At 46.6% G+C, this 17,574-nt stretch overlaps 1 protein-coding gene across 1 annotated transcript in view; it reads left to right on the top strand.

Moving 5' to 3' along the window:
• PDGFRA (platelet-derived growth factor receptor, alpha polypeptide) overlaps positions 1–17,574 on the top strand; it is a 42,111-nt gene that overhangs the window by 16,975 nt on the left and 7,562 nt on the right. The window contains exons 6-22 of the mRNA XM_012641090.1: positions 838–1,009; positions 1,101–1,290; positions 3,545–3,660; positions 4,589–4,715; positions 5,828–6,021; positions 6,707–6,801; positions 7,017–7,149; positions 8,891–8,995; positions 9,383–9,493; positions 9,762–9,915; positions 10,883–11,049; positions 12,960–13,075; positions 13,416–13,538; positions 14,822–14,933; positions 16,139–16,238; positions 16,357–16,462; positions 16,676–16,761. Coding sequence (XP_012496544.1) covers positions 838–1,009; positions 1,101–1,290; positions 3,545–3,660; positions 4,589–4,715; positions 5,828–6,021; positions 6,707–6,801; positions 7,017–7,149; positions 8,891–8,995; positions 9,383–9,493; positions 9,762–9,915; positions 10,883–11,049; positions 12,960–13,075; positions 13,416–13,538; positions 14,822–14,933; positions 16,139–16,238; positions 16,357–16,462; positions 16,676–16,761 — 2,207 coding nt within the window. The remainder of the gene's footprint in view (positions 1–837; positions 1,010–1,100; positions 1,291–3,544; positions 3,661–4,588; positions 4,716–5,827; positions 6,022–6,706; positions 6,802–7,016; positions 7,150–8,890; positions 8,996–9,382; positions 9,494–9,761; positions 9,916–10,882; positions 11,050–12,959; positions 13,076–13,415; positions 13,539–14,821; positions 14,934–16,138; positions 16,239–16,356; positions 16,463–16,675; positions 16,762–17,574) is intronic.

The raw sequence follows: 17,574 nt of genomic DNA on the forward strand, positions 1-17,574 counted from the left end.
GCATTTGCTGCTAGTCTTCCTTTGTTCCTGGGGCATCTGATGGAAGGTGGACATTTTCACGTATTGCCTTATAAACCTCGTGCTTCGAAGGGACATTTATAGTCCAATATGTATACACCCTCCCTGAAATACGAAGCGGTGTGGTTTTTCTGTTCATACTTGATTGCCTTTCATCCTTAAAACATAAACACTTCTTTCCATTCATAATGGGAGACAGAAAATTTTTTCCAAACCAAAGTGCATTGCTATTTGGCTCACAAATATATAATCAAAGCATTGTTTTATAAAATACATTTTTTTCTTTTCTTTTTTTAGAGAGAGAGTAACATAGGATAGCGATTACACTTTTAAAAAGTTTTATTGTCAAAACTTTATAAAATATAGACATACAGAGCAAAAGCTATTTCCTAGAGCATCACTGTTCATATTTTGGGGAGATAAATCCTTTAAATATTTTTTGTACATAGATAAATGTTCAATAATTAATAGGTATTATTCTTTAAATAGTATGCTGTTACATCCTTCGTCCTTCAGCAGTATAGCACAAACACCTTACATATGTCATTAAATATCCTTTTACAACGTGATTTTCTAAGGAGCTAGATCTTTTTAAGACTTTGTTTTTTAGAGCAGTTTCAGGTTCACAGCAAAATTGAGCAGGAGGTACCAAGATTCCCCATATAGCCGCTGCCCCCCAACGGGCACAGTCTCTGTCCCATTGTCAACGTCCCCACCAGACAGTGGTTACCACTCGTGAACCTACACTGACCCGTCCTTTAGAGTTCACTCCCAGGAGCGAGCTTTCGAAAAGTCGGTCTTCTCCCCCTTCTGCTACAGAAAGGCAAAGGTGTCACAATGCTGGAGGAGATCAAAGTCCCCTTCATCAAGTTGGTGTACACGTTGACGGTCCCCGAGGCCACAGTGAAAGACAGTGGAGACTACGAATGTGCTGCTCGCCAGGCTACCAAGGAGGTCAAAGAGATGAAGAAAGTCACCATTTCTGTGCATGGTACATTCTGCTTTCTAAAATGTCAGTCGTCCACGCTGCTGGGGATCTGTATGCGCTAATCATTATTTAATGGAAACTCTTCCCTGTACAGAGAAAGGGTTCATTGAGATCAAACCCACCTTCAGCCAGTTGGAAGCTGTCAACCTGCATGAAGTCAAACATTTTGTGGTGGACGTGCGGGCCTACCCTCCTCCCAGGATATCCTGGCTGAAGGACAACCTGACTCTGATTGAAAATCTCACTGAGATCACCACCGACGTGGAAAAGATTCAGGAAATAAGGTAAAGAAACACCCTTCCCAAGTATGCCTTTTTTCAGTGTCCGTCCCTAGATGGACCGAGGTTTTTGTGTGTCTTGCAACCCAAACCAGAAGTCAATCTATAAAACATAGCAGTCTGAGTTAAGAGATGCTTGAAATCAAGTCCCTTTAATTATAACATTGCAACGTGGTAATAGTATCCTGGTAAGTATTTAATGATAAAATGAGAAGAAAGAAGAATTAAGATGCTTTGCCCCCCAGTGAAAGACGGGTCACTGGATTCAGCTAAGGGTGGAGGGAAAAAAGTGAAGTTGGACCCACTTGGATTGAATATATTCCTCATCATCCATATTGCAAGTAGCCATGTGTGGTGATTTTCCTTGCGAGGCAATTATCACATAAACTTACATGAAACAAAACATCGTTGACTTAATTTGGAACACATTTGCCCCAGCGGAGGACTCCACAGGAAATAAGAGGAGGGCCTGGCTAAATTGGGTCAGGAGAGAGGTGTACAGTGACTCATCTGGGATCCTTGCCTTTTGATCAGAGGGGTAGATCGCTCTCTTCCCTTAACTAGTGTGGAGTTTTGGGCAAGTCATCCCCCAGCCTCAGTTTCCTCATCTTCAATGTTGGATAAGCAGTATCTCATGTCTCCAAGGCTAGGAATTGGATCAGATGATATCTTGAGGTCTCTTGCAGTTTTAAGCTAGGATTAGAATCCAAGAGTCAAACGGTGCATCTTGAAGGGCCCAGCGAATTCAGCCCTGTATTTTATCAGAAATCATCCCAGAGAGACAAAAGTCAGTCCTATGTTTCAAGACTTCAGGAAAGGGGAGAACAGAACCTTTCTCATCATTCACTTAACCTCAAGATTTGCCTTCTTCTTTCTGAACTAAATTCCACGTGTAACCGAGAAGCAGTGTCTGAGCAATGGAATTTTACGACTTCTGGAGAACAGCGATGGGCAAACGAAGTGGAATACTCTATGTTAAGGTGATTTAAGAATCCTTCAGCACGTATTTTCCTCATTCCTCTTATGGGCCAGAGAATAAAAGGATGGACATGGTGGATGGGTCATCTGGACCCACTGGCTTTCTTGGCTGAACAACAGAGAACAATGAATGACAGAGGATCGGTTGGTAAATCAGCAGCCCACTGTGCCTAAGGGGACTCTGAGGAAACCCAGTCCTGAAGCTCATCCAGTGTCGGGCAGCAGAGGAAAAGTCAGCCTGGCTCCCTCACAGGCCCTAGCGCCCGGCATTTGCAGAGTGCTTTTGTGCCTAGGAAATGCTTTCACGTACATAATCTCATTTAATGAATCCTCAGAATGACTCTGCTGTGTGTTCAGTTATCACATTGTACTCATAGGGAAACAGAGCCATGGAGAATTTTAATGAGAATACCCATGGTCTTCTCACTCCATGAGCAGTGCACTCCTTTTCCATTCTAGTTGCTTCTCCACACTGTGATGATTTATAAAGGACAAGCAAATGGGCAAATACTATATTTATGCCCACACGCACAGGGCCAAGTGCCATTTGTAATACACGTAAGAAATCTTCTGGGGAAACTTTCCTCTAATAAAGCATGAAGAGGTGTATTTTTTCTAACTTATTTTTTTGAATAGGTGATAGAATCCCATGCTTTAAAAAGAATCAGACATAAAGATGATGCATTGTGAGAAGCCTCACTCTATTCCTGTTTCCAGCTTTCCAGTTCCTCCCTCCTCCCCAAAGGGAAGCACCTTCATTAGCTTCATTAGGTTCTTAGGAAACCTTTGAGTTTCTTTAAGCAAATCCAAGCAAGCAGGAATGTTATATCCTGGAGACCTCCCCATGTTGATATGTAGAGCCAAGGATCCCCATCCTTTCCTCCATTGTGTTTTTGGCTGAACCACGTAAATGATGGATATTTAGGGGAGACAAGTATTTTTTTAAAAAGGTAAAATCAAGAGTTTTTGAAAAAAGAAAAGCCAGTAGGCTGTGTTTATTTCCATTGAGAAGTCAGGCCTCAGTAGAACCGATAGCTCTTGGAGACAGCCATTGCTCATCTCAGAATGTCTGGTTTTCCCTTGTAAGAAATGTGTCTGTGATTCAGACCTTCAGCATGTGGAAAGCATATCAAGAATCCCAGAAAAGAGATGCCACAGGAAAGGAAAAAAAAAGATATTTTGACTTTTTACAAAAATAAAATTTAAATGAAGACTGCCATTGCTTAAATGATGGGAATTTATTTAGCTGCTGCTTGTTGAAACAAAATCCTTTTCTCTTAAGGTATCGAAGCAAGTTAAAGCTGATCCGTGCTAAGGAAGAAGACAGTGGCCACTATACTATTGTCGTTCAGAATGAAGACGACATGAAGAGCTACACATTTGAACTGTTAACTCAAGGTACGTGGAGGCAGCATGCAGGTAACGGTCGCTCAGCGAACCAGGCAATCCGTGTCTGCCTAAGACAGCCTGGCACTTTTCCCACAGGCTATGGGGGAAAAGCAACACTTAAGGGGAGAAACGGGGCCTGGAGATGTCACATGTCAGGGATGGCTTTGTTGGACTCATGAATTCAGGTATTTCTGGGAGGTTCTGAGTTACTCTGGAGCAGTCTGGGACTTTCCAGGTTCCACCAGCTTTCTTAGCGCCTGTTTTTCAACATGGCGCCTCCAGTTCTGAGAAGAGGAAAGTGACGCTTTTAGGTCCAGATGACCTTGAATTGTTCCGGAGAGTTTTGCTTGGTTTCCCTTGTAGACACTATACGGGGGTCCCTGCCAGAATGGAGTGCCCAAGTACATTGACATTCCAGCACCTATTCACTGAGTCCCTACCGTGTGCCCCGTCCTGTCCTAGGTAGGCTCGTTTGAGTCTCACAGTGAATCTGTGATACAGGTATTAGCATATCTCTAAGTTACGGGACTCCAGATTAACAAGAGAACCTTTAAAATCTAATAATATCCCACAGATGCACTTTGGTGAATGCTACTTTAGATTATACTTCAGTGGAATCCCTTAGTTGAATCCTAAGCTATAACATGATTTTAAGAGCCTCCTTGCCTTTTAAGCCAAATAACTGCAGGAACTTTTCACTTTCTTCACTCCAGATTTAAACCATCCCAGAAATAAATTCCCAAACACCAAAACTACAAAAATGCTCTTAACCGAGTGGGTCTGTCTAAATGGGGGTGGCACTTGTACAACTGGTTTCAGCCCCTCCAGGGTGACTCCAATGCCGTGTGGACGAGTTCTGAACGCACATCCCCCGTGTCGTGCCTGCAAGTTCTGGGACACGAACTCTCCAGTTCTGACTTCTGTCCACCTCTTGCAGTGCCCTCATCCATCCTGGACTTGGTCGATGACCACCATGGCCCGACAGGGGGACAGACCGTGAGGTGCACGGCCGAAGGCACACCTCTGCCTGATATCGAGTGGATGATTTGCAAGGATATTAAGAAGTACGGGAACCAGATGTTTCTTCTTCTTTTGTGGTCAGAATGCCTCTCCCTTGACACAAAGGGCCTCAAATACATTTTATTTCTTCTTTTGTTGGCCTTTTTTGGGTATCTGTGATGCGTATTTGGCCTAAGGCCCATGCTACTTACAAATGACAAGATAGGGTTCTGAACAGGGACCGCAGTTCCGGGGTACGAGTGTGTGCTCATGAATAGCTGCAGGAGAAGGTCCACAGCTCTCATCAGACTCTCAAAGGGGTCTCTACTCTGAAAAAAGATGAATTTTAAGAACCACTATCCTAAGAAAATTTTTACCAACCTGGCCCACATTTTTACCTCACATTCCTTATTTGGTGAACTTTGTTTGGTGGCTGGCACGGCACGTGAACATAAATGAAAATAGTGCCATGTGACTGCTCATGCCCTCCTTCACCCAGGTTCGGTGGGAGTTAACTCACCAGCTCCTCCTGCCTTCCCCGATTCTACAACTTTCTAAATGGGCACATGAGCTACACGTTCACACTTCCACCCATGGTGACCGATTGTGTCCAGAAACTTTTATTGTTTCTTCCTGAAGGCTGAGATTCCTAGTCCTACCCTCTCCTAGGGCTAAAGGGGGTGGACTTGGATGTTGGCTGGAGCTTTGGTAGATTCCAGACTGGAGCTGGAATCTAGGTCTTACAACGTAATCCAGAGGATCGCTCCCACCCTGGTGACACCTCGGGGGCTCTTGCCAGTGTGGGTGGTGAGAAGGAAGGGTGGGCTCCAGGCCTTTTTGAAGGGGTGGAAAATTGGAATCCTTAAACCTGCTTGAAGTTTAGCCATTCAGTTTTCTCATAGGTTCAAGGTTGGGGAACGGCAATTATATTTTATTAAACTTGTTTCTCTCTGCCTCCTTCCTAAACAGTTAGCTTTCAGTTATTCACATGTGGGTTATTCCCTCCTGACCCTGTGCAAACAGGTCTTAATGTTAAATCTGCACATGACATGAGAAAGTCAGCCTGTAGCTCCCCCAAACGTAGCGAGGGTCAGCACTCCTTGCTGTCTTAGAGTATTCCCGCTGCTCCACTCGTCTCCATGACTGGCCCTATACTTAGGCCCCTTTTTTCCTTTAGATGTAATAATGAAACTTCGTGGACGATTTTGGCCAACAACGTCTCAAACATCAACACGGAGCTCCACCCCCGAGGCAGGAGTACAGTGGAGGGCCGTGTGACATTCGCCAAAGTGGAGGAGACCATTGCAGTTCGATGTCTGGCCAAGAACCTCCTTGGGGCCGAGAACCGAGAGCTCAAGCTGGTGGCGCCCAGTGAGTTGCTCAACGGTCGGGACAACTGAGTAGCTGGGCCCTGTCTCCCTAAGGCGGGACTTTGAATCCCACGTAGGGTCCCGTGGGAATGAAGCCTCCAAGGAAGACATTCAGCTGGGAATGCTCTTAAAGGCATCTGGGCCTTTCTTTCAGGTTCAGACCCCAAACTGCATCTCGCAGAGGCCCCTGGACATTTTGCATGGCTAATAACATGGCTACTCAGTCTTATTTAGTCTGAGCGTCTGGGTAGGGGGATGGAGGTGGGGAAGAAGGATCTTCTGTCTCATCTACTCCTTACAAAATGAATGAAGCCAAAAGCAGTATGAGCAAAATAGAGCCTTTCAAAATAAGCTTTATAATAAAGCATATGAAATAGAAGTTTCTACATGTATAGTGGCTCTCGGTCTGATTGATCTTTACTGTGCCTATTCAAACTCTGTCCAAAAGGTTACTGTTGGAGAAAGTGTTGAGTGCCCCTGATCGAATTTTGTTCCTTTCTCGTCTCAGAGAAGCATGGGCATGGTGTCCTGGGTGTAGATGTTCGAGAGATGGTATTGTCTGTCCCTAAGGAAGGGCCAGGCAGCCTCACTCCCCCACCAGCAGTGGGGGCCCAGCCACCCCACCTTCCTGCCCCGCTGCATGTCCGTGAGAAAATCTTTCAGCGTGCCTCTCTCTTGTCCCCTAGCCTTGCGTTCGGAACTCACGGTGGCAGCCGCGGTTCTGGTGCTGTTGGTGATTGTGATCATCTCACTTATTGTCCTGGTCGTCATTTGGAAACAGGTAGATATTTTCCAAAAGAACTAAAACATCTTTAAAGCCAATAAGAACAAGAAGAATAGCCACCTAGTTCAGGGCTTGGCACAGAGAACGAGCTCAGTAATTATATGTTGAATGAATGTTGTTGGACGCTACCGTGTCCACTTTGCCACTGTAGTGGAGCTTTGGTGCATTGGGACTTTGGTAATTCACCAATTACCTGTCCTGGTCATTTCTAGAAACCGAGGTATGAAATTCGCTGGAGGGTCATTGAATCAATCAGCCCCGATGGACATGAATACATTTATGTGGACCCGATGCAGCTGCCTTACGACTCGAGATGGGAGTTCCCAAGGGATGGACTCGTGCTTGGTAAGCGCCTGTGGGGTTGGTCCCCTGAGACTCCCTTCTCACCTGTACACAGCTTCACCACGTGCAGGCTTCTCTGGCAGAGTAAGGGATCTGAGCTTGTGCTTAAGCAAGCGCTAGGCAATGGAAACTTGCTTTCAGAAATATATTTCCATCCTGACAATAAGTTAATTGGATCACTGCAATGATTTTTTTTGAAAACATCTCATTCCATAACAAATTATGGTTAAAGAAAATTCAACAAAGGGAGAAGAGAATGTGAAGAGGCCTGGCAAATATACTCACCAAAATAGCTTTGCTTTGGAAATGACACAAATTGAAAATGAGATGCATCTCTGGGACTAAAAAGGAACAGATGAGAAATGAATGAGGACAACCACAAAACGTATTTTGATGCAGTACATTCTGAGGATGCATTAGATACTTCTTTATATATATTTGGAGTATGTAATATAAAAATATAGGTACATTTTAAAGTAAAAGATGTAAAAATAAGCCAGCCAACTTACTACAAGCTTCTAAAATATTTCAATCCTGGGATGAGACCAAATATATGAAGCTTTAGTCCAAGAGTTTTTTTTTTTTTAAATCACATTCTGAATGAATGAAAACAAGACAAAGGCAAATGAAAGTTAGAGGTAGAGGTTGTGTCATGATGGATAATCCAAGGGTACGTACTTTGAAAAATGCTGGGTATCGTTTTTAATGACCCGCCTGTATCACTCCAAAACACGGAACAGTGTGGGTCTTTCTAGAGAGTCACTTAACTGAAATCAAACAAGGCACCAAGCTGCTCCCAATTTCAACTGCTCGTATCTAAGCTTTCTTTATTGTATTTCCCCCTCTTTCCCAAAAACAGACAAGGAGCTTAGGGAGGTTAACAAGTAATAAAACACGAGGAACAGGGCACAGTTCCTAACATGCCAATAGGCGTTTCTTTGTCTCTCCGTTCCTGGGTCTTGCCAAGTTGCTGGTGAGTAGAACCTTTCCAGGTCCAATGTCCAGTAACACAGACATGCGGTAAGAGGCAGTGTTGGCTGGTGGTGTCTTTTATGAGCTGAGTCTCTGCCTGGCGTGGCTATCCACGGGGAGACTGACTCCCTGGGAACGGTTCCTCTTAGACTGTGAGCTCTCCAAGGGTGGGGATGACTGCTTGGATTACTTTTTGTAACTCCAACGAGGAGCAGAGTGCTGTGCTCTCAGGGCATGTTTAGCCTGTGCTGTAGTGGCCTTCCTGACAATAGGCAGCCACAAGTCCAGCCTGAAGTCTTAACTTAATCACTCCTTGGAATCAGTGATATTTGGAATACTGAAGTATTGCCAGTGGTTAAGGGTTTGTTGATGCAAAAGATGTCCCTGTTTGCACGTGGAAAACAGAAGGGTAGAGAGCCCGGGGGTTTGGGCGGGAGCTGTAGACAGCAAACGCAGAGCAGCCCAGAGTCTGGCCCAGCACGGAGCTGGTAGACAGAGTGCTCACACCAGAGGGGGCTGCACCCTCCTCTCTCCCCGTCTGTGTTTTCCTTTCCCTTGCAAATGTTATTTGACTAAAGCAATTACACTAATTTCCTTCCCCGTGGGCTCCATTCTGATTTTGACGTGATGGCTTGGAGGAGTCATCATGCTTACTCAGTACTGAGAAACACCCACCCAGCTGTGCACCCACCGACAGCTGGCCTGGCCACGGTGAACCAAGTTGAGGAGAGGCCTGGAGTTTGCCTGCGTTAACGTTTCTGGTTGTCCACAGGTCGTGTCTTGGGATCTGGGGCATTTGGGAAAGTGGTCGAAGGAACAGCCTATGGATTAAGCCGGTCCCAGCCTGTCATGAAAGTAGCCGTGAAGATGCTGAAACGTAAGTGCCCGTTGCTGGGGAGTTTTGAACATGGAGGTATTAAGGGAATTGCTCAAAATCACACAGCTAGTAAGTAACAAGTTTAGGACCAGATCTTGGTTCTTTTGACTCTAGGTTTCACGTGCATTTAGACTATTGTGTCAATTAGGTTTATTTAGATTGCTCCTGTTGCTCGCATGTTGGGAAATCAAGAGTTATTATTTCTAGTGACTTCTTTTTACCCGAAAGACTAGGGATTAGTTAGTTATTAGAGTCGAGACTGAGTCACTATCTTGGTGAATAGACTTTTTGATATCCAGTCGCAGGATCAGCCGTGTCCTTGGTGTATTCTGAGAGTGGGAAGTGGGTACCTCAGTGGAACTGATACGTGATTTATTTCTTCAACAGCCACGGCCAGATCCAGTGAAAAACAAGCTCTCATGTCTGAACTGAAGATAATGACTCACCTGGGGCCACATTTAAACATCGTGAACTTGCTGGGAGCCTGTACCAAGTCAGGTAACCTCACTGCCCCGGAGCGCGAGTGAGGGTTTTCGTTGAACAGCTGTGGTTGTGGAAACTGCTGAACCGGGTTTAAATCCTCCGCTTCCCACGCCCCAAACATGGCAGGGAATAGAAGTCCCTTGAATGGAGTTGACTCGTTCCATTGAACTGATGGAAGCTCATTGTTTTCGAGCAACATCTCTTGCCAGTCCAAACAGAGCAATTCATGACTTTTCTGTCCTTCATTTTCACACCTGTCTCCTGCCGGGTTTGGTCCCCACAGGCCCAATTTACATCATCACTGAATACTGCTTCTACGGAGATCTGGTCAACTATCTGCATAAGAATAGGGACAGCTTCCTGAGCCGCCACCCAGAGAAGCCAAAGAAAGAGCTGGACATCTTCGGATTGAACCCTGCTGATGAAAGCACGCGGAGGTGGGTGCAGAGAGGGCCATGGCCATGTACCTTTGTCTTACCCGCCTCACAGGTGGGCAGACCCGCGTCCTGATGCATTTGGTGTCTGCAGATTCAGCGCCCGAGGTAGTAAGATATAGAGTCAGACTGCCCTGCCCAGTCCTATCACAGCGCTGAGAGATACGTGGTGTCTGCAGGTGTTTTGGACCAGAGTAGCACATGGGGAGGCATCGCCGATAGGTTTGAATGAGAGAGAGTGCGGGAACCTTCTGGGAGCCATTCTGCTGTTCACATGTGATCCACTGAGGACCTGTAACACGCAGCATTGGCCTGGGTCGCCTGAGTTCTTACACCTTGTGAGAAACTGCCTGCCCGTCTCTGAGCTTCCGAGACTGGTCCTCACCATGCCTGGACCTATAAGTCACGCTGATGATTGTCATCCTCACTGCAGCAACCTACCAATGGCTGTAGAGAGCTCTGTAGATAAAAAGTTTTGTAAGATCAGACAGTAAAATGAATTTACTTCGTATTAAATGACTCGATGGACACCAAATGGGTGCTACATTTATTGGGTAGCGGGAAGTGTCTGCCTGAGCCCCATGGCCACATGGCCCAGGTTCGTGGCTTATGAGTTGAAAAACAGAAAGAATAACGACAGACTTAATGTAATGCATTTTTCAAACTTTAAACATAATAGACTTAAACAATTTTATGAATCTATGGAAGCATAGCCCCATTGTCTCAGACCAAAATCTTCCTTCGCAGAACATCTGAGTTTCAGTTGATTATTTTATCAATGCTCATCTCCCCAGCTAGACCACCACTCTGTGAAGGGGGTGGCTTGGCTCTGCTGTTGCTCACGCTGCAGCCCCTAAACCTGCCACAGTAGCAGGCACATGGTAGACACCCCCAAATCATCATCTACTGAATGTTGAATGACCACCGCGGAGGGACAGCCTGGGTAAGGTTTCTTTGTCTGCTTTTGCAGCTATGTTATTTTATCCTTCGAAAACAATGGTGACTACATGGACATGAAGCAGGCCGATGCTACTCAGTATGTTCCTATGCTGGAAAGGAAAGAGGTGTCCAAGTACTCAGACATCCAGAGATCACTGTATGATCGCCCAGCCTCATATAAGAAGAAATCCATTTTAGGTAAAAGTGTCTGTTCTCACTCCGGTATTGTGCTCTTACGGTGGGTTAATACGATACTTAAAATATTCAGAGGAAGGTGAACAGGGCTGGTAAGCAGACCTGGCAGCCTGTGTGGTCCCTAAATGCAGGTCTGCACAACCAGGTCTGTGACATGTTTTCACAGGTTTGTGGTCTATGAATTGAAAAGAATAAAGATAATGCAAATGAATTTTTCAAACTTTAAATGTAATCGTTTTAAAGAATTATTTATTCTGATAGAATGTCCTTCCTTTTTTTTGTTGTTGCTAACATGATTTTTTTAAATGAAAGTATAGTGATAATTGATTTTTTTTCAATGCCCTTACTCGGCAGAATTAAAAGTTGGCAGTCTTACGTTGGTTTCTCATATTGGTTTTCTTCTTAAGTTTTAGAAGTCTCTGGTATCTGTGAGTTCAATAACTCTTGCTTTTAGTTTTCCTAACATCCAATTTGTGATAGGAACTGCAGAGTAGACGATTTGAGGTTATGTTTTCTGACAAGTGTCTCCATTGAATGTTTTTTGAAGGTGGATCAGTCTGTTTTCCAAGCAGAGAAGTATGTGGCAGGGTTGAATTGATTTATAAACTCCGGGGAGCTAGCTGATGCCCACAACAGATGGACCACCTCACATCTGCTCGGGTGGCCCCTCCAGGGCTCTGGTCTAGTCACAGACTTGGAGCTCGGAGGCCGACATGGGCTTGTCCCGTGATCTTGTCTTCTTGGGTCTGAGCCCTCCTATTGGTCAACGCAAAAAACGTGTTGAGCTGCCATGGAAATTGTTTTGAAAATCACTAATGTGCTCCGAATGCTTTCAGAGTTCTTAAGTGAAAGGTACAATCTATTAAAAAAGAGAATGTGCTTGTTTTGCAAAGCTCCGTCAGTACATAATAATATTTTCCATTTCTGTGGTTCCAAGTTCCATTCACTTCTCATTGCCAAATGGGTGAACTCCAGGCGCTTTTTAAAGATTAGCCAATGAGAGTTATCGGAACCAATGCTTCCTCTCCCTCCCAGAGCGTTAAAAATAGTTCACATTGCTTCCCAGGACACGCTGGTGGACTTGGCACCAGATGTCAGAGGAGCCTCAGCCATGCTCGGGCCCAGGCCCTGTTGGCAGACAGACCACTCCTTCTGGCCTTCCCGTAGCTGGCTGCAAAAATGTGAATGGCTGGAGCTACTCTTCACTTGCCTGAACATTTTTAAAAAGACCTGAGAACTGCTGGCCTAGATTGCCTTCTTCCTCGAAAACCCTGGGGCCCTTCCAGATGGGACGAACTGGGCACACTAGATTAGTTACAAACCAAGGAACTCAACGCAAGGTCATTGGCATGGATTTTTGATTGGTGATTGAGTTTATTGGCAAATTATAAGCTAAGTACTATGAAGATGGCTTTAAAAAGAAAGTAAAGCAAACCCTAGAAGCTGCTTTTTCAGAGGGCCCTTGTGTATGTCATCACGGAAGATGTTAGTGTCTGTGTCTGTGTACGTGTGTTTTAAAGGTGGCAGAGGTGATTTGCTAACTGTGATTGAAAAAAGAAATTTCAGAGGCAAACAGAAAAGTTCTGTGTGAGAACTCATTCGAGAGATCAGTTTAGGTTGGTCCTGATGGCTATACGTGTGAGATGCGTATATATATATATTTATGTATAAAAAATACTTTTTTTAACCAGATATGCATTTATGCATGCATATTTCTGTTTTAAGATAGAATTTTTGCATAGTTTAGGTATTCACCTGTGAGGTCTAGAAATCCTATGAGAAAATGCTTTTGGATGTGTTCTCTGGGCAAGTCTCAGCAAGCCGGCAGGCAGCCCAGCCCTTCGGGGTCCCCTCCGGTGGGCGACGTGTTCCGCTTTCTGCCAGCGCCAACACGTTTAATTTCTTTTCTGCAGACTCCGAAGTCAAAAACCTCCTTTCAGACGATAACTCCGAAGGCCTTACTCTGTTGGATTTGTTGAGCTTCACCTATCAAGTTGCCCGAGGAATGGAGTTTTTGGCTTCCAAAAATGTAAGTTCAAGGAACAAGGGACCTTTTCAGATACAACCACAGATTTCAGAGTGAGGGGAGTGTGGAAGGAGACGAGGCTGGTAACAATGGCTGCCTCTCATTTACACACCTCTCTTACTCCACCCCTGCGCAGGGCAGGGAGTCTCATGTCTCCGAGTATCTACTTTTCTCCAGAACTTTCTCTCAGGACCTGGTGGGCTGAGAGCCCGGGGGAAGGCAGCCTTCCTGAGGTGTGTGCCAGCAGCTCCAAGTGCCACCGTGGAGGGCCGGTCTTGCAGGGCTGATGCTGTCCAGCCACAGGTACACTGACCCTGCGGTCCTTTCTGCCCTTTCCATGCAGTGTGTCCATCGGGACCTGGCTGCGCGAAACGTCCTCCTGGCACAAGGGAAAATCGTGAAGATCTGTGACTTTGGCCTGGCCAGAGACATCATGCATGATTCAAACTACGTGTCAAAAGGCAGCGTATGTCCTCTCTTCCCTCCTTGGGCATAGTCACCCTCCCTCACCTGCATCTCTGAAGTCAGGTGTTGCTCCTGGCCGTTCCGCGCCCATAGTCGTAATGTGGAGTCCACAGGCTTCACGAGTGGACCGCAGTGGGGTCCACTGGGCGTGAGCGCCAGCTCCACCACTGACTCCCACTGGGGTTTGAGGCGGTGACTTGACCATCCTGTAGCTTGGTCTCCCCGTCTGTAGCAGGGAGGTGATAATCATACCTGTCTGCCGAGTTGCCGTGGAGATTAAGTCATCAAATTTACGTAAAGTGCTTGGGACAGTGCCTGCCTATAGAATTGTCAATATTAAGATGTAAACCGTATGTATGCATGTCCGAGCGTGCGTTTCCAAGGAGAGCGTCCCTAGTTTTTAAGAGTCTTCTGTGACCCCTAAAATGTTAAGATGATTTGAGTTAATATATCTTGGAGGCACAGTTTCTTTAAAGATAGTCGTTTTCTCATATACTTGAACCGTTCTCTCTATCTCTGCCACCTCTAAACGGATGAAGTAGCTCAGGGTACTTCTGCCCCCTGTAGGTGCAATTCCAAATCACCCCACTGCCCTGGCTGTGACACCCACCCACAGAAGGACATTGGCCGGTGTCCTTGCTCTGTGTGGTTCACGTACTCATGTGGCCGTGACCTGTAGCCAGAGGCTCTTCCTGCACAACTTTAGGCACCTCGAATAGATCACTGGACTTTGTGGAGCCAGTTTCTCCCCTGTCCCCGTGAACTTATGAATCTCCTGTCTCCCCAGCAACCTCAGAGGGTTGAAGGATGCTATGTGGCTACTTTATGTATCTGCCTCCGTTCACATTTCCCCTGAAGGTTGAGCCAACTTCACAAAAGAGGCTGCAAAATTCATCTCAATGTCCGGCTCTTTGTAGTGGTGGGAAATTACTATTTCTTAGAGTGCAAAAGCTGCAATCTGCTCACAGATCTCTGGCTTCGTTCTTCATTTTGTTCCCAGGAATATCTAAAAATAGGGGACGCACTTTTTGAGTGAAAATTCAGGATTCAATGTTTTTGGGTATTATGCCTTTGGAGGGCACAAGAAGCAGCATGAACCATTGATTGTTCATCAAATGTTCGCTGGCACTGAGAGCACAGTGGTAAACCAAACGCACACGGCAGACACGTGGGCCAGGAGAGCACGTGCAAGTTGCTGTGGGCCCAGGGAGAGCCCGGGCGTTTCCGCAGCTGCAGATCATCGGGGCATAGATGCGAGCTAATCTCCTCCCTCCTTCCCCGCAGACCTTTCTGCCCGTGAAGTGGATGGCTCCCGAGAGCATCTTCGACAACCTCTACACCACGCTGAGCGACGTCTGGTCTTACGGCATCCTGCTCTGGGAGATCTTTTCCCTCGGTACGGGCCTGACGTCGGGGGCTTGTGCGGGCTGGTGCGGAACGACCTGGAGGGGAAGCGTGTTCTTCCGAGCTCCGGGATGTAGACAGTGTTAGGATACCTGGTGTGAGTCAAGCGGGCTGCAGCCCCCTCACGCCACGCATTAGGCCGTGCAGGCGGAGATGGGTCTCTGCAGGGAGCTGCACCTCACCCCCACCTCTGCCCCTCCTCTGCTGCGGGCCATGCCAGAGTGACTCCTCCCACTGGACGTGCTCCTGGCGACATCCACTCTCTGGCTGCGTTTTCCTTTTGGACTTTGGGTTAAATGGGTTCACCAGGGGACAGTGGCCCTCCCTCACCTCTGGTGGTTGATGCACAGGTGAAAAGTAGGGTGTTGAGAGAAAGAGGCATGGCCCCCTCCTGGCCAGTCATTCTGGAGGAGAGAAACCTCCCAGGCGCCCGGCCAGTCAGTCCCCGGGTGCTGCCAGGTGAGGGCCAGAGAGAAGGACGAGTCTCGCCCATGACCTCTGACGGTTCTTCTGAGCAGATGAGACTTACACACTTAGTGACAAGCTGTGTGGTTCTGATTTCAAGTTGTAATTCACGACCAGCGAAAGGAGAAAGGCATCCTGGAGTAGGCTTCCGAGAGGAAACTGAACTCGACCCCGCCTTGGCTATGAAAATGTGAGGTGTCTCGTGAATCTATCTGTTACCCTGATGTGGCAGGAAAGGGTGCCCTCTCCCCAGTCTCCTTTTTTATCTTAGTTCTTTCTCCATGGCTGGTCACCATGGATCATCCCAGTGTGTGGTTTAGAGGAATCTCGCACTCCCTTAAAAGGAGAGATTCATCTAGACGTTTCAGGGCCCAAATTTGACGTTAGCTTTAATTATTTGAACATTTCTGGTGAAAATGACTTTCTTGGCCTCAGTGATTCAGAATTTCTCGTTGCTTTTCTGGTTCGCTTTGTATATGCAGCTCTAGTAGTCAGAGCGTTGAAAAACACTTCAGGGCCTTTTCTAAACATGTAGAATTTTTGCCTAAGGTGTTTGGACTTGAGCAGCCTAGAGTCCTAGTTAAATTGAAGATTTGAGGTCTCTGAAGTCAAGGAGATAACACTTAATTCCCTTAAAAGAACCAGCGCGTTTTCTAACGGTGTTCTATCATGCCAAGTGTTTCGACAGTGTACTGAGCATCTGTCAGTCCTGGTGTTTTCTTTGGCTTCTAGGTGGCACACCATACCCTGGCATGATGGTGGATTCTACTTTCTACAACAAGATCAAGAGTGGGTACCGGATGGCCAAGCCCGACCACGCCACCAGTGAAGTGTGAGCTCCTTCCCCATCCCAGGGGCCTGGGTTCATGCCCAGGGGGTCTGGGAGGCGGGGGGTGCCCTGAGATGCACCCCCTGACCCCGTGCCCACTCTGAGTCCTCTTGCCCTGCAGCTATGAGATCATGGTGAAGTGCTGGAACAGTGAGCCGGAGAAGAGACCCTCCTTTTACCACCTGAGTGAGATTGTGGAGAACCTACTTCCTGGACAGTATAAAAAGGTGTGTGGGGCTTGGGAAGGTGGGTGGAAGGGCCTGGGCAAGAGGAGAAGAGAATAACTGGAAGTCACGCCAGTGAGCAGTGCTGTTCAACGCTGTTCTAAAGGAACATTTTCAAAGGAGGAAAAAGATCGTGTGATCCAGGGGTGGGAACTTCGTGGCGTGCTCCATGGGCCCCGGGTAGAACTAATGAGTGGAACCCTCCCCTTCCTGCAGGGCTCCCCTTTCATCTTAAACGGCGACACCTGTGAGCACTTTAGTCTCCAGGTGCTGGAGCGTCTGAAGCCGCTGCGCAGTCAGAAGTCTCAGGGCGGCCGTGGCCATTAAATCACTAATTTGAACGCACTTAAGTCCATGCGCAGTTGGCTTTTACCAGCTAACTGGGAGGAACAACCTCAGCTGTTATCTGTGGCTCCAGCTGGCTTTTTGTGGCACAGGAGGCATTGTTCAAAGGAACAAATGCAATTTCATGGAACCAGGCAGGATCTGTAAGTGCATGAAACAGCTTTCTGCTGAAGCGTGAAGAAGGAAACTCACACGTAAACTCAGTTTCTTAGATTCAGATTAGTCATGGTGTAGACTGTTCATACCTTTTACTTCTCTTGCCTCTTCTCAAAGAGGAGCGGCATCAGGAGACTGTGCTGAATTGGAAGTTAAGTACTTTTGCCTGTTATCTCGCTGCCCTTTACAACTCCCGCAGTGAGCGAGGCGGCAGAGAGAAATTAACCTCAGATTGGTCAGAGATGCCCTGATTGGCGGAGATGTGTTGGTGGCAAGAGATTAAAACTGCTGTTGAAAATAGAGTCTTTTTAGACCAGGTGAGGTGGCTCTCGCCTGTAATCCCAGCATTTTGGGAGGCCGAAGCGGGAGGATCCCTTGAGGCCAGGAGTTGGAGATCAGCCTGGGAGATATAGTGAAACCCCCATATCTACAAAAGAAAAATTAGCTGGCCATGGTGGCGTGCACCTGTAGTCCCAGCTATTCAGGAGGCTGAGGCAAGAGGATCACTTGAGCCCAGGAGTTCGAGGCTACAGTGAGCTATGATGACTTCATTGTACCCTACCCTGGGCATCAGAGTGAGACCCTGTCTCTGTTTAAAAAAAAAAAAAAAAAAA

Source organism: Propithecus coquereli, unplaced genomic scaffold (assembly GCF_000956105.1).
Source record: "Propithecus coquereli isolate 6110/MARCELLA unplaced genomic scaffold, Pcoq_1.0 Scaffold162, whole genome shotgun sequence".
In the NCBI taxonomy this organism is placed as follows: Eukaryota; Metazoa; Chordata; class Mammalia; order Primates; family Indriidae; genus Propithecus; species Propithecus coquereli.